The sequence below is a fragment of the Carettochelys insculpta genome, chromosome 28 (genome assembly GCF_033958435.1).
Source record: "Carettochelys insculpta isolate YL-2023 chromosome 28, ASM3395843v1, whole genome shotgun sequence".
In the NCBI taxonomy this organism is placed as follows: Eukaryota; Metazoa; Chordata; order Testudines; family Carettochelyidae; genus Carettochelys; species Carettochelys insculpta.
This window is the reverse complement of record NC_134164.1, coordinates 724,962-741,816: the sequence shown is the minus strand read 5'-3', so window position 1 is coordinate 741,816 and position 16,855 is coordinate 724,962. Positions and strand designations below refer to the sequence as shown.

At 43.7% G+C, this 16,855-nt stretch overlaps 1 protein-coding gene across 1 annotated transcript; it reads left to right on the top strand.

Moving 5' to 3' along the window:
* The first annotated feature begins 6 nt into the window (after positions 1-6).
* On the top strand, positions 7-15,574 carry KAT7 (lysine acetyltransferase 7). Its single transcript, XM_074979361.1, has 15 exons — positions 7-206; positions 2,186-2,333; positions 2,606-2,782; positions 2,996-3,235; positions 5,167-5,249; positions 5,482-5,571; positions 6,717-6,815; positions 6,994-7,104; positions 7,808-7,999; positions 8,593-8,682; positions 9,406-9,546; positions 10,780-10,873; positions 11,540-11,686; positions 13,026-13,132; positions 13,741-15,574. Exons 1-15 carry the CDS (start codon positions 192-194, stop codon positions 13,840-13,842), a joined length of 1,836 nt encoding a protein of 611 aa, XP_074835462.1. The 5' UTR covers positions 7-191; the 3' UTR covers positions 13,843-15,574.
* The last annotated feature ends 1,281 nt before the right edge of the window (positions 15,575-16,855 follow it).

Below are 16,855 nucleotides of genomic sequence, written 5' to 3'. Positions count from 1 at the left end.
GGGACCTGGCTGGGAACGGGCTCTGGGGGCGGTGGAGGAGCGGCCTGGCGCGCAGCGACCGTCAGCGAGACAGACCTAGCGACACGGCCGTCACCACGGAGCCCAGCGGTGCTAACGCGGCGGCCACCGCCGCGTCCCGGGCCGGGGGCACGGGAGACCAAGCGCCCTCGCTGCCCCCGCCCCCACCACGGATGCCGCGCAGGAAGGTGCGTAGAGGGCCGGGAAGGCGGGAGAGGCCCTGGAGAGAGGGAGGGGGTGAGATCTGCTTTGCCTTTATTTCTCCCCACCGAACAGCCCCCTCCAGCCGTGAAAACCGAGTGAAAATAGCGGCCTTCAGCCCCTTGCACCCGCCCATCTTGCAACCTGAATGGTGCCCCGTTAAAGCCTGCTGAGTCCTGATTGGCTATAGCTGCTATCGTTCATCGGCTCAACGGTCGCGTCTTCCCCTCCCCCGCTCTCAGGGCACGTCCCGCCCTCTCGTCTTTCTCATTGGACAGCGCTTGTAGATTTAGTCTTTGATTGGCTGCGCCTCATGGTTCAGTTGGGCACTGATTGGACTTCATGGCTGCCCGTCTCCGCCCCCTGTGGCCGTTCCCACGCGTGCCTTGTTTCTCCAGTTCCCTCTCCCTTCTGTCCCATTCAGTCTGTCTTCCCTGAGTGGCTGTGTCTGTGGCAGCAAGGGGCATGCTGATTGGCAGACGTACCTCGTCAGTCATGCCGTAGGGCCGCGCTTCTTTCTCGCGCGTGTTTCTATTGGTGAGAGTTACTATACGCCCCGCCCCTCTCCTATCACGATTGGTTGGACTAGGCGGTGGGGCGCGCGGAGGGAGCGATCGTAAGCCCGCGAGCGCAAAACAAAGCGGCGGGGATGTAAGAGGTATCCCACGGCCGAGACGAGGGCGTAGTGGGTGATTTCCTCACCGGCCGCCCGCCCGCCTTCATCTCCTCCTGCTCCTCCGTGCCTGGCAAGCCCCCGCGTGCCCCTCTTCAGCGCGTCTCACCGCGATATCTCGAACCATTCCCCCGCCCTGCCCCCTCAGGTTGCTGTATTTCCCTCTAGAGCAGCCTTCGCTGCCCCGTGCTCCCCAAGCCACCTCACACCGAACTGCCTTGCTGCTCTCTCTGCCTCCCTTCGCGCATCAGCACCCCGCCATGCTCCCCTTTACCCACCCGGCCCGACCGCCTCCGCTCTCCCCGGGCGGCTGTCGAGGTGCCCTCCTTCGCCTTGCCTGATTTCTCCTCACGGATTTCATGCTCTATCACACGTATCCACACTGGGCTGCTTAGCTATTCCTGCTGTACTACTGCCCAAACACTGCTTTAGCTCACCTCTCCCCCGTTGTCCCCCTCTACACCGCACCACTGTGGACTGCCAAAGCTCTCTCTTGGTGGACTTCATCAGCTACCCCATACCTCCTCAGATTTTCTTGGGCTCCTTCATCTTCCTTCTCTCCCCACTTCACGGTGTATATATGGGACTTCCTGTATATAGGAGCCTCTGGAAGACAAAGCATGATACACCTGCATTCATCAACCAGCCGTGGCATGAAATTCTGCATGTGCAATCTGTCCTGGGCTGCTTTTCACATCTTTCCTACTGTGGGTCTCAAAGCCTGCCCCAGTGGGGCAAGCGAATGGTTATTTGATCATGATATTTGTAGACCTGGGCTCTTGTCTGTGCTGCTAAATCTGCCCAGGCTTGCTCATCACTAGGATACAGAGGGTCTTGGCTCCACTGTTTCACTTTCTTGCAGCATGCTTTCAATGGTAAAGGTATCTTTTCAAAGGTAAACAATGTTACATATGTGTATGGTTCAGTGAATGCCCAGAATTACGGTAGTCTGTGTGAAATAACTTGTGTTAAATTACAAAGACAATATCTGAACTGCTTGGAACTTCAAGTACATTCTTCACAAAATTAAATTTGTGTTCTTTATAGTTTTTCAGACACGATCAGTTTGCAAAAATTCTGTATTATGGATGGTGCTATCTAATATCTCATGTTTATCATATTAAAGTGAGCTTTCCTCCGAAGGCAACTACCTAAGTCTCATTAGTTTTGGGGTTTTTTTGTCTATTGAAATAATCTTTCTAGTATCAAATATTCTCTTCAATTTAATATTAATATAAGTTAAGAGTAGAAGTACTCATTCTTATGCTAATGTCTGGGTCTGTGGTGTTACAGAGGAACGCAGGCAGTAGCTCAGATGGAACCGAAGACTCCGATTTCTCTACAGATCCTGAACACACAGACAGCTCTGAAAGCGATGGCACATCACGACGATCTGCCCGCGTGACCCGCTCCACAGCTAGGCTCAGTCAGAGTTCTCAGGGTAAATCCCTTTCTTCCTAGTCCAATGAAATGCAGCTGGCCAGTCACAGTACCCTTGCTTTTAATACTGAAGGGAATTATAGTGAATCCACACCTTCAGTTAATTAAGCCTGTTAATTATTTTCTCTCATTGAACACAGGCGTGCCAGGGAAAGGAATAAAGACATTGCCAGGATGCATTGTGTAAACAAGCGTGTTCCATCTGATGATTAAAGATGTTTAGTGATCAGCAGTGGTTGGTCTCCATTAAACTGTATTTTTTTATTAAACTAGATTCCAGCCCAGTTCGTAATCCTCCATCCTTTGGCACAGAGGAGCCTGCATATTCTACTAGGAGGGTGACCCGCAGTCAACAACAGCCAGCACCTGTTACTCCAAAAAAATACCCCCTACGACAGACCCGCTCGTCTGGATCAGAAACAGAGCAAGTGGTCGACTTTTCTGATAGAGGTATGGCGGTGTGATTTGGCTTGGAGTACTTTGGGGATGTGGTCAGCTGGGGGATGTGCTCTCTCTTGGAGACCAGCCCTCTGAGACAAAGCTTTTAATGTAAGGCTCTAAGAACGAGGGTTTGCAGCACTTGGCTGTGTGTCCTGTGAAATCAATTAATTACTTCGTAACCTTTTCTTCTTGCAAATCTGTAATGTCTCAACTCTTGTTCAGATACTAAAAATGCAGTGGACCATGATGAGTCTCCACCACGCACCCCAACTGGGAATGCCCCTTCTTCGGAGTCTGACATAGACATATCCAGTCCAAATGTGTCCCATGATGAGAGCATTGCCAAGGACATGTCCATGAAGGATTCTGGGAGTGACCTGTCTCATCGCCCCAAGCGCCGCCGCTTCCATGAAAGCTACAACTTCAACATGAAGTGTCCCACTCCTGGTTGCAACTCCCTGGGTAAAGTGATCTCCAAGATTAGTTCATCTCCCTTCCATTTCTGACATTGGGATCAGTGGCCCATGTTTCATAGGGTTGAGAACCTCACTGGGTGGAGTTGCGTGTCTCAGAAGCATGCACTTTGTTGGGACTGGGGTATTTGTTGAGTCACCGAAGCAGAAAACCACTTTTGGGGAATGGAACAGACCAACAGTACGTGCTTTCCAGGGATCTCTTTTGACCAGAATGATTGAGGATGGTGTGGAGAACAAAAGTCTGAGAATGGATGGTTACAATGCTGATTTTGCCAGTTTCCAGGGAGTTCTCAACATGCACTACCACTTGTACAAAAAGCTCTGAATTTCTGCTAAATTCTCTTCAGAGCTGGGCTTGTGGAAAATTGATAGACTATGAAATCTTTTTAACTCCTAGGCCAGTAGTTGAGCTCCAGTCTATTAGTAGTAAATCATGCCGCTGTTTGGCATATGTGGATATAATTTTGATCTTGCTTCAGTTTCTTACTACACAAACTTTGTTTGTCCTGTTTTAATAGTTTCTCAGCAAAGAGAGCAACTGAATGGGCTGTGGAGTTTGAAATACCTTTTTTCACTTTCTGGTCAAAGTGTGCCAATATTGAGGCAGAATGGTGTGGAGGTAGATTGTCCTGCTGCTGTCTGAACTTTGCCTGCTTTGTGGACAAACGTGATTTATAGTAAGATGAAGGCATAAGCCCATACAGCACGGGCCTGGTTTGAGACCTGAGGCCTAGCAACAATGAACAAAACATGGCTAACATAAAATAAAGCTAAGCTGTAAGCAGAAGGCAAGCCTCTGATAATGGAACTTGACACAACAGGGCAGAAAGTACAAAACATTAATTGGTAGGAGGCTGAGGTGCAGAACAATAATTGGCACAGATCATAGGTTGAAATCACAAGGTGTCACCAGCTTATTAAAAAAGACATTGGTACCAACTCCCAACAGATACAGACCCAGGTTCAGAAAAGGGTCTAAAATGACAGCATGATAGATGATCTAATCAAACCATGAGGTACAGGTTGATAGGTGGTATCTAGCCTTGGAGGGTGGCCACCTGATACATGAGCAGAGAGGTGTGGTTTGTTTGTATCTGTATATACAGTGATGTCTAGGGGGACAGTCTTTGTATGACCTACGGGGCAGTAGAAATTTTCCGTTTACTGAGTCATTACATTGTGACAAGTACATACGCCCAGTGGTTCAGTAGAGTGTACTTGACAACAGTTGTTATTCTTTGCTCTCCAATAAACGTGGCTGGGTGTGTTCTGTCCTTATCTGGTCTGTGGTCTCTGCACTCTCTCTCTCTCTCTCACACAAACGCATGCGCACGCTCTTGTGCTTGCTCGCTCACTCTCTCTCGTGCAGCCTTCTGATTATCCTTATGGATGAAGCCAAACACCTCAGAGGGCACCACAGCAGTAAATTCATGTTAAAACAAAATGATAAAACCTTGTCTACAGTGATGTCTTTCTGTATTCTGGGTGGAACATCAATGAAATTTGTTGGTTCCAATCCTAGTAAATTTTGTTGGAAGTGTTGCACCTTGCAGTAGAGGGGTGAGAGTACAAGGGGAATGATCACATGTAGAAGGGAAGTGATCTATCAGAAAGAAAATGGGTCATCAACATGAAGGCTTGGGGAAGATAGAGGGTCCTTGAGGTAAGAAGCAGGATATGAGGAAGGAAAGTGATCTAACATGATGATGTGGTGTAGAGTGTTTATTTGGGTTTCCTTTTTGGTCCCTACAGCTTATCTCTTGAATCATGAGATTTTTCATCCTGTTTTATTGGTAATACATTTATTTAGCCTCTTTTTGAAATACAGCCATAGTGTTTAACCACCTGATCTAAAGATGCTTTAATCATTGGCTCTTTTTACTGATTGTAAGATTTTTCTCCCCTGGTTCTCTACAGGACACTTAACAGGGAAGCATGAGAGACACTTCTCAATATCAGGATGCCCATTATATCATAATCTCTCAGCAGATGAGTGCAAGGTAACTCTTTTCTTCTTCTGTTTTCATTCGGCTTTTGTGGTACAAGATTTCAAGGCCTGTCATTAATACCCTAGGGTTAAATAGACAGTTGTTATGCTCCAAGTGTAGTCTCACTTCAGATATGAAACAACAGCACATAACTGTGTGACAATGTGTATTCTGTATACTGCAATTCAAGGGGGACCTGAAAAAGACTCCTCGGGTACTTTGAGGGATTCGTTCTGATTTCCAGGTGAGAGCCCAGAGTCGAGATAAACAGATTGAGGAGAGGATGCTGTCCCACAGACAGGATGACAACAACAGGCATGCCACCAGACATCAGGTATGCTGCATTCTCTAAATAAACATTGTTTCACAATTCCAGGTGTGAAACCTCAGTTTGGTCTGGAACTGTTGCGCTCTTCTCCCTGATGGATCTTTGAGATGGGCTTTTGAGCTAGTCCTTGGGCAGTTTTATCCTCCATCTCTGATTTTTTTGTGCATGGGCTAGTCCTTTATAATCACAAGATGAGTGTTTTGAGCAGCACAAACCCTAGTTTCTCATGAAACTACTGGACATTTGCTAGCCACATTCCATAGTCTGTTACAATTGTGGAAAATAAGATGTGGCTGTTCTAAGTAACTATTGACTATATGTACTTATTGAGATGCAGGACAAATGCATTTCTACAGAAATGCATTGGTCAGTCTACCTTCTGCTAAACCAAAGAGAGAGCCTTCAGTGGTCTATGCTTCTCAAATTCTGGACACTAGATTTCAGTTCTAGGTTTGTCTCTTTTGTAACAAGTTTGAACTGAGTCTGTTTTGTGCACATGATAGAACCTGTAAGAGACAGAATATGTTCTCTGCAAGTACACATCAGTCCCAAAACAAGAAGCAGATGAGTTTGGGATAGAAATAAAGAATGTCCCTTCTTTGCATGTGCATTTCCTGACAAATCTGTAGTGTCCTGCGCACATACAAATTTCTACCTGCCAATGTAGATAGCCACAGATAGAAATTGATATCCACTGATCCGCAGGCCTCTGCTCCAAAGAGCTTCTGTGGCCAAAGGAGAGGAATGTGGTACCGCTGCACCAAGGAACCAGCACCCTGTGCCAGCAGCTGTTCCTGCCCATGGGGCTGTTCCACCCTCCAGTCCTACAGCCAGCAGGTCTTTAACAACTCCCATACAGAAGACACAGTGGGGACAGTAGAACTGTAAAGTCTAGAGGCGCTGCCAGTGCAGGCCGCTGGATCCTGGGAATGACATCACCATGTTCCGCTCATTACTTTATGTTGCCTTGTGATTTCATGTTGCCCTCTCTAACTATTAGTGATGTGCAGTCAATTCTACATACCCTTCTGGGAGAAAGACTTGATGGAGGCAAGAACATATGAATGGTTGAGTCCTTTAGAATTGAAAGGTTGTGGGTAGTGTCTGAAGCAAGTGAAGTGCGTCAGCTGTTGCCAACTTCCCTCTTTCAGGCGCCAACAGAGAGACAACTGCGGTACAAAGAGAAAGTAGCAGAGTTGAGGAAGAAAAGGAACGCAGGACTAACCAAAGAGCAGAAAGAAAAGTACATGGTATGGCAGCACTTTTTTCTTTAGTTCCTTTCTCCAGTAGACCACAAGCAACTGGAGACTTGACTTTCCACTTATTCTTCAGAGTGCTGGGCTAAAAAGGCCATGGCATTCAGTATCCCACGGTTGGCATAGATAGATCACTCAGTGGTTGAAAGTGTCTAATACTTAATTGTTTCAGGAACACAGACAAACATATGGCAACACCAGAGAACCCCTCTTGGAAAACCTGACTAGCGAGTATGACCTCGAGCTTTTCAGAAGAGCACAAGCACGGGCCTCTGAAGACCTGGTGAGACTCCTAGCCCTTAACATGTCTGATAACAGCTGCCTTTGCTTTTCTAAGAGCTGAATGTTCCCAGTCTGCAGCATTTATGCTGGCAAGAACTCTGAGACGAGAGTGATTCAGTCCAATTTATCAAGTGTTCCTTTGCAGCTTTCCTCGTGTCAGAGAAAATCAAAGTATTTCTGGGCAAAATAGACAATACTGTCACACAATGAAATAGTAGTTGAGGACTGACTGAGTTGAGAGCTTGAAATGCTTTGCAGGAGGTCAGCCTATTCACTGCCATCCTGAAGATCAGAACTGTCTTAAGCTAGACTGATAAGGGCTTCTTGAGATGCCTCTTCCCACCCTTGCAAGCTGATTCAGAAGTAATTTTGATGGTCTGTGATGGTAGCTTGGGGCCACCTTGATCTGAATGATCAGTTGCCCTTTTTCCTTTGTGGGAATGAGAAACTAGATAGTATGGAGGGTAAATTGGCTTTGAAGTTCATAATATCAAGTAAGATTTAGTGATGCAAGGTCCTGAAGATCAAATGCCATCTCAGCATGAAAAGAAACTTGTTAATATGTATCAGATTAGAGGGTAAGCATGGAAGGGTTCCTTGTGGTTCTACGTTTTGTAGGATGGGTGTGGAAGAGGCTCAAAAAAGGACATAAGCGTTTATTTTTCTCTTTCTTTTATTACATTCCCTCTTTCTTCTGCTGATAGGAGAAGTTGCGGCTTCAGGGCCAGATCACAGAAGGCAGCAACATGATTAAAACAATCGCCTTTGGCCGTTATGAGCTAGACACCTGGTATCATTCACCATATCCAGAGGAGTATGCTCGGCTGGGACGCCTCTATATGTGCGAGTTCTGTCTCAAATACATGAAGAGTCAAACAATATTGCGCAGACACATGGTAAGGTCCTTAGTGGTCATCTGATTCTCTCAGTTTACAGATTGAAATTATGGTGAAAACTTCTCAAAACACAGTAGCTGTTTTGGGCTGTAATAGTCTGTTTTGGAGTCTGCTTGACTAAGTGCTGAGTGAAAACGCAGCTGTGCACCACTTTGACAGGAAGACCGCTTTTTTCAGATTATCTTAATCCCTGGGTCAGTTGGATGGACCCCAATGGAGTAGGAGTTGGTGCTGGTCGGAATCCAGTTTATTGTTGAAGCTGAACAGGATTTCCCTGCCAGGAACAGTTGCTATTTCACTTTCCCTGCCTTCAAAGCAGCTGCTAACACAGTATTGTTACCTTATCTTTCACTACAAAAAAAGCAGTCATGTAGCGCTTTAAAGACTAACAGAATAATTTATTGGGTGATGAGCTTTTGTGGGACAGACCCACTTCTTATCTGAAGAAGTGGGTCTGTCCCACAAAAGCTCATCACCCAATAGATTATTTTGTCAGTCTTTAAGGTACAACATAACTGCTTTTTTGTTTTGATAGATTACAGACTAACGTGACTATCTCTCTGGTACTTATCTTTCCTGTCATTTTCCTGCAGGCAAAATGTGTCTGGAAACATCCACCAGGGGACGAAATTTATCGCAAAGGCTCCATTTCGGTGTTCGAAGTGGATGGGAAAAAGAACAAGGTAACAAATTGCAATGGTGGCACAGTCTTGTTTCTGGGGTTCACCTTTCTAATGCACTTCATATGTTGCTTGCTTTACACTGTAGAGGAGCAGGGAATATTAGCATCTTTCCCTCTGATCCCAGAAGGGGTGTTAGTGCCTGGTTTACCTCTTCTCACAATGATCGCAGTTATCTTTAATACACTAGATGGGTTCTTCCAACACTGTGCTTGAATAATATTTATCTGCATCTTCTGGCTGTTTCTCAGCCCTCCTGCACATTCATGGTTCCATCTGCTTGTTCACACATAAGTATTAGTCCAGCAACATCTCTCAACTATATGTTCACTTCCTCTTCTGAGCCTTAATGAGGACCCTCAGTTCCTGGTCTCATGCCACCATTACATGTCTCACATTCAGTGATAAATGCTATAAATTTCAGAGGAGAAGCCCGCTGTCGTGGAGTGAGTAATGGAAGGTATAAATGAGGCCTTAGTCTAGTGAAGTGATACAGTTGCCTCCAAATGACTAGAACTGTTGCTGTGGAGGAGAGCCTTTTGAAGCCCTGCTGGAAACTGTATATTGTGGGGGTTTGTTGCAATCGCTAGGAATGAAACTGTTTTGAGGAGGAACAGATCTACTCTATTTTGTTACAGTTCCCATCCTTTCAAAAGTGGAAAGGATTCTCTTTCAGAGATGCTGGGTCATGATAACAGGTGTGTTAGATTCTCCTTCTGCTTCCAGATCTATTGCCAAAACCTGTGCCTGCTGGCAAAGCTTTTCTTGGACCATAAGACTCTCTATTATGATGTTGAACCCTTCCTCTTCTATGTCATGACTGAAGCTGACAACACTGGCTGCCACCTGATAGGGTATTTCTCCAAGGTCAGTAGCAATCAACTCCCAGTATACTTAAAATCTTGTACTAATGCCATAGCATAAGATGGATATCCTCTGTGCGGGCCCTCACATCTCAGTTTGCTTCATGTCCCAACATCAGAGTTAAAAAAATGTCCGGGAAGATCTAAAATATCAAAGCTAAACAACCAAAGTTTTTCAGACACTTTGCTATTGTAGCTTTCCTAATTGCTAGCAAAGCCAAACTTGCAAAGAGACTTTATATTAAACAGTAATTCATAATCCCTTGTGTACAAGTTAGCTAGGATCTCATTGTCTCAAATGGAGTTGTATTCCTCTCTGATTGCTAGAATAATTTTCAAATAATAGCTAACGCTTCTAATATAAAGCATTTTAAGATGAGGAAAATATAGCAATTTTATAGATAAGGTAACAGAGGAACAAAGACGAAATGATTTGCCCAAGGCCACACCACATGTCAGTGTCAGACTCTGGGGTAGAAGTCAGGTCTTCTTGTTCAGTCCTGTCCCTTGTTTTCACATCCATGTCACCACTTTAATAGAAGTGTGTCTAGGTTTTTTACTTACTGTGTATTACATCTTTTTGAAGCATATTTCCTAGCTGTCTTTAGTTAAATGTGGTTTCTATGGTACAGTTGCCCTAAGACAGTAAAAATTGCAACAAATGAGAACCATTAGACAGAAGAATAGTCTCCCAAGGGGAGGGTTGGAAGCTCTGTCTCTTAAGCCACCTAAATTATGGCTGGACAGAATACTAAAAAATTCTGTATTGACCTTTGGATAACATTGTCTTAATGGTCTCTTCCCTTACTAAACTGTTCGATAGTGCCAACAGTATGTTATTCTGATGTAGTGTTGACTTTATTTGCACGTGCAGTTAAGAAGGCTGTAGGATTCAGAACAGACACTGAAGGGGCAGCACTAGTCTAATGTCCTTGCTGCTATTTTAAATGAGCAGTCTCTCATGACAGGGATAATTTTGCTTTCCTTCTTAGTCTCAGCAATCATGAGAGTGGATGCCTGGTTTAATAATTGATATAGAATAAACTCTAAGCCATCTTGGTGGGTGTGGAGAAAGCACATATTGAAAGTTAGCTGTCAGACTGGCTCTACATTGCTGGTTCACTCCACTTATATCATGTCAGTTGTGTTGCCTTGTTTGGCCTTTCGCAACAGTGATGTACTTGCCATTTGTGCAGATTGAGTCCTGGTGATCCAGTGTCCTTCTTCTTGTTTTCAGGAGAAGAATTCTTTTCTCAACTACAATGTGTCTTGTATCCTGACTATGCCCCAGTACATGAGGCAGGGTTATGGCAAAATGCTCATTGATTTCAGTAAGTATATGGAAGAGTTTTATGGCAAAATATTACAGAAGTGTCTGTGAAAAGAGACAAATCCAGGGTTCAGATTTTGTCTCTATTCTTGCCCTGTCCTTTTGAGCAGTAGAGAAATGCGAAGCTAAATCAGATAAGGTTCCATCAAACCAAGTTTTTACATAGTGTATCAGCGTCAGTGACTCCCTAAAGAGCTGATGAGCACACCCTTTTGTATATGTTCATCAGTGGGCTGGCTCAGCAGGATTGTAAGAGAGATGTGGGTGCAGAAGTGGCCAATCAAGAGAAGAGACTTTGGCATGCTTCACATCCAGATATTGTTACTCCTTGTATGGAAATTTATGTTGACAAAATCTCTACAGTTGTCTCTTGTGGCTCTTTTCAAATGTGTCTCAGTTAATACTGATACAAATCAGCAGCATTTCTTGGACTGAATAATTACTCACCACCTAACAAACTATTCTTGGTTTGTCTGTATGGGAAAAGACTTCTGAGCTGCCTTTCTAGTGCTACACATAAGGTGGTATTCAGGAGGCAGACCTAGATTGTTTCTTGATGAATTTATGCAACATGCATGTTGTCCCTGGTGACAAATCTGTGCAGTTGGAGAGACTTGACAGGAGAGAGACTGGAGTATTATGAATAAATGCCACCCTTTGCCCACAGGTTATCTACTTTCCAAAGTGGAAGAAAAAGTTGGTTCTCCAGAACGACCACTGTCTGACTTGGGCCTCATCAGCTACCGTAGTTATTGGAAGGAAGTTCTTCTTCGTTATCTGCATAATTTCCAAGGCAAAGAGATCTCTATCAAAGGTATGTTCTAGTGCTGAAAAAACTTCTAGGGAATTTGTTGGTAACTGTCTCTGTGCTCTTTGTTCTTCACCTTTCACCCCAGACCTGCAGTGATTGATGTTTAGTACACTTTACCCTCATTGGTGAGTTTCTCTTTCTGAAGCTTTTCTAGACTCTGTTATGGTGAGTTTTATTTTGCTGTCTTGCCTTCACAATTTTTAAAATTAAGCTAAGTTCCTGGTGTTTGAAGATTCACAAAGCACTCCTATATATGCTTTTAAATGTTTGTTTATAAAAAGAAAGACAGTGAGCAGTAGGGATCAACACAGCAGCTTCAAATGCAGCACCATTCTGAGCAGCTCTCCATTGCAGCTCATTCTCCAGAAAAGCAAGACTGAATAATTAGATACAATTGAAGGTTTTACATCCCTGATGCTATGCAGATCTAGTTAATAGGAACGCAGGAGGCATATGGACTGCTGCTTAGCTCATGCCTGCATTCAAAAATCAGCTCTTTTTTCATTGCTGCATTATTTGTCATGGGTAGTGAGTTTTCCTTCGATCCTTCCAAATAGATCCAAGTTGTGTTCTTCTAACATTTGGTGTTGATGGGCAGGAGGGTCAAATATTCATATCAGGAGAATATGAGGCTACTTTGCCTGTCTTTTTGGCTTTGTATGAATTGATGTTTGTGTGACAAATCAGTAAATCTTTATAGTTTTCTGCTGCAAAAAAACATAGCAGTTAAGTTGTGGCATAGCCTTATGGGCTACAGAGATTTCTGGGAGGTGGATGATGATTTATGTTGTGACTTTCTATAAGGGGTGAAATACATTGCTAATTTAAAATATTAATTTCAAAAGGGAAAAAATGGCTAAGGCAAGATTGCTAAAATAGTTTGAATATATGAAGTGATAGATGTAAAATATGTAAAATTAATTACTAGCGATTCGTATAGCATCTAAGGTTTTCCAAAGTGCTTTCAAACAGTTAAGCCTCACAGCCATCTTTTGGGAAATAACAATTGTCCTTGTTTCACAGTTGAGGAAATTAAAGCACTTGCTTAAGGTCACACAGCTGGGAATGTACTACAGACTCCCCAGTGCAGTTGCTCTTACCACTGGATGACACAGCTTCCCTAGCCATTTCCTAAGCTGAAGCAGAGGAGCGAGTATTGGCATTAAACTTAAAAGATCTTACTATTTGCAAGGCATCTTGTGAATAATATGAAGGGTGGGTATAGCTTAACATGAAGTTGTATTTGAGAATGAAGCAGATATGACAGCTGTAATCTGGAGGGAATTCCTTGGTGGTCTTGCCTGCTGCCTTCTATCTTGTGGACTGTGATTCTGTTTTTCAGAAATCAGCCAGGAGACTGCAGTGAACCCTGTTGATATTGTTAGCACTCTACAGGCACTTCAGATGCTCAAGTACTGGAAGGGAAAACACCTGGTGTTAAAGAGACAGGTAAAAGTTCTGAAGGCTACATCTGCCTGTGTGGTTTCTTACATTTACATACAGTTTTCTTTGTTAGGATAACATCCTATGGACCCTCTTAATCAACATTCCCTACGCACCGTGTTGGGTTTTATGCTTTGATTCTGGTGATGGAGCTTTCTAATCGTAAAGTGAAACAAAATATGTGAAAAGTTTCAGTTGAGTCTCCAATCTGATTATTTTTTTTTTTTTTTTTTTTTTTTTGCTGTTCTCGCTCCTAGTGTATAAATCCTCTACTTTTAAATCACCATCTGTGGGTTTTTTTGGCGTAGGGAAATTCCATCGCTAATCTTAAGCGAGTAAATCCACAAACCCAATTCCCCTCTTTGCTGGCTCTTTTATTTATTTTTTTTTCCCCTGCTTCCTGGGGCTTTCACCTGTAGATGAAGACTGCCTAACCTATGTTATCATTGGCGTACCAAAAAGTAATATGGGCTATTTTAGTCATGGTGTGTCATCTCAAGCAGGTAGTGGGCAAGTCATCTCCAAAGTGCTGAATTCACATTGTAAGTTGTCAATGGATATTTCACATTAGATATTCTCTTTGGTTTAACTTGTCCTTTTATGTGCTTTCTCAGGATTTGATTGACGAATGGATAGCCAAAGAGGCAAAAAGATCGAACACCAATAAAACAATGGATCCCAGTTGTTTGAAATGGACTCCTCCCAAGGGAACTTAACTGACCATCACCTCAGAAGCCCATGAAGAACCCCAACAGTAGGAAGTACCCTAGGGATCTCTGTTGTATCTGTTGCTGTTGTGATTGGCTGGTACAGTACCCTCCAGGAAGATCAGGTCCCCTTGGTACTGTTCTGGTCCAGACCTTTGTGCACACCACAGACATTGGTTCTGAGGAACTTTATGTTTCGGCCTCAGTGAGGTTGCAAGGATTGGATCTGTAGAGGACCCAAATGAAGCTCCTGGCAGCAACTGGCCCAAGGAGTTCTGATATCTGGTACTGTACCTGTCCAGTCACTGGTCCTACCCTCATGTTCTTATTCCAGTGAGGTTGTATTGTGTCCTATAATCTGTTGGTGTTCCTTTCTGCAGGCACTATGCTTTATAAGTAACCAACAGAACAACTTCTGTGGCCTTTGAACATGGTCTATAAATCTGTTCTCCACATTATTCTATTAACATTTTATTTGGGAAAGGGGTTGTAAGTATGCACCTGAAGAAATTGCCAACATGTGGTCGGTATACTGTCTTCAGCATTCTTTATAACTAACCCTAACTGATGAACTAATTTACCCCATGTATCCATTAGTTTCAGTAAGACAGCATGACACCTCTTTAAAGAGCGCTTCCCCATATAATATACCAGGTCTTTATGTAACAAAAACTGATTGCTAATATTGTACACCCAAACCTGCATCTGCCAGTGAGTGGTGTGGTCATTGGTATTATCTTGGAAGAGCCAAGATTAATAGTGTAAGAGCACTGTTATTTGATATAATGTTAGAGTACCCCTTGTGGATGTGGCAGGCTCTCCTGAGGTTAATAGAGTGTCATGGCAGCTTAACAGACTTCTTAGGTCAGATGTTATTGGTTCCCTGTTGCTGGAGTTGGTTTCCTTTACGTATACACTAAACTTGTTTCTGTACTTCAGCATGTTTTTTTCTAAAACAGTCTTTCAGTTGTAGCTTTCTGAAGGGACTCTGTCTATGTTAAAGGAATAAAATATTAATTTCAGGTGAATATTTGATAACCTTGTCCAAACAGCCACAGAAAGTGTCTGAAACAATATCAGCAGTTGTTGGATTGTCTAAAGCGTACCTTCTGTGCATCAGCAGCAGCTTCCGCTAGCTGTGTGGATGGTTGCTTCTCCTACTGACAGTACATCCTGCCTGTTCTTGTAGCACAACAGTGACACCCCCTCCACACACACTCCCATGCCTCTGTACCACCAAATGAAATCTCCATAAAATGGCTTTCAAGTATAACCACTGTCCTCGTGTCATGAATTTCTTATATATCTCCTCTGAGGGGATGATATGAGGTGAGTGATAGCTGCATTTAGATCCTTCCTATGGTCTCTTGTTGTGCGGTGTCTGAAATTAAGCGCTTACCATGCGCTGATAAATAAGGGCAATTTCTTGTTAATCACTGCCCATTCCCAGTGTGGAGAAGTTCTCTGTGGGCCCTTTGATGGTGGGGGCTGTGTCTTTTTTTTCTTTGCCTCCATAAATAAATGGATCTTTGGACAGGATTTATATCCTTGTGGGCTTTACTGAGGATCCCTTCCAAGTGCCCTTGGATCCTCCATTGTAGCTAAAGACATACCTTGGAACCATCTGGCAGGAGACACTCTTGGGAATGGGGGAAGAAGGCCAGTCGTGCAAAAGCTAAGCCCTGTTTCCCTGTTGTGGTGGAATGTGCTATTCCTGTATCTGCTTCTCAATAAAGCATGTTCTCTGCACAAGTTGTCATTTCCTTCCTTTTAGTTTTGCTGAGCAGTGGAGATTTAAGGCAGCTCTTCTGGTGAGTCAGATTGCTTTTCCATTCCTAATGTGTAAGATACTTTAATTTTGACCTTTATGTTGTGAGTGTAATGTAATGGACATAGAGACTGAAGCAGACTTCAGGTTAGCTGCATTGAAAATATCCTGGATCCTGTATTAGCTTTGTTCAGAAATAACTCTCTGCAGTGGATGGTGCTGTTGAAAACATATAAATCTACCAAGTACAATAACCCTAAGACAACGCTGCCACTGTTTCTTCTTCATACAGAGCAGACTGTGGTGGTCACCCAAAGTTGTTGTAAGAAGTTAGGAGCTTCTGAGGATTAATGATCCTAGTTGTTTACCCTAGCTGTTCTTCCATGACTATAGCACCTTTTGGTCTCCTCCTATTTTCTGTTGGTTGCACGCAGTTAGTCTAACTGAAGTTTTTAGGCTTAATATGGGGATATCTGGCTGATAGTGGATTGTGCTATGCAAGAGGTAAGAGTTGGGTGAACTAATAGATATTTTGGCCTTAAACTTTTTGGAGCTAGACCTAATTTCTGTCTCTCCCCCCAGCCCCATGGAGGGTTTTGAAGAGCTGTGTCTCTGTCGTTTGAAGATCAAAAGGTTGAAGTTCAAGGCAGACCTCAAAGATTTTGAGCCTTTGCTACAATTTCTGATTTAAATTAGAGACTAATCAAACTGCTCTGGTTGTGTCTTGCACTAGAGATTCACTGTGGGAAGTAAATCAGCCTGGATTCCTCTTTTCTCTGACATACCGTTTTATACGCTGGGTGGTACAAGAGTCTGTGCACCTACCTGTCTTGCCATCTGGACTCAGCAGCTTTTCATCCGTTACCCGGAAAGAGCCTTCGATCCACAAGGATAATATGTGAAACCTGGATGTTTAGTGCATTGCCAAATAGTTCTAGCATCATTGCCCCTCCCTTCTCCTAGAGTGGAAGGGTTGGAGATTAGAAATAAGTGAATGTCTCAGATTAGTGAAGTCTGGTAGTCATTCTCCGTGGCAAGCATATTGTGGTGAATTTGGTGGCGAGCCATTCATCTTTGTAGCTGTATGAGTAGATCACTGCCTCATTTGTTAGATTACAGGGCAAGAGGAATTATTGAAGTGATGCTCAAGGCTTTGGTGTGAGGATCACACAATGTTTCGGGGGGTGTAGAAGGGTGTGTCCCTTCTCTCTCAACCAGCAGGTGTATGTATCTCTTACCATGAAAATGGTATTG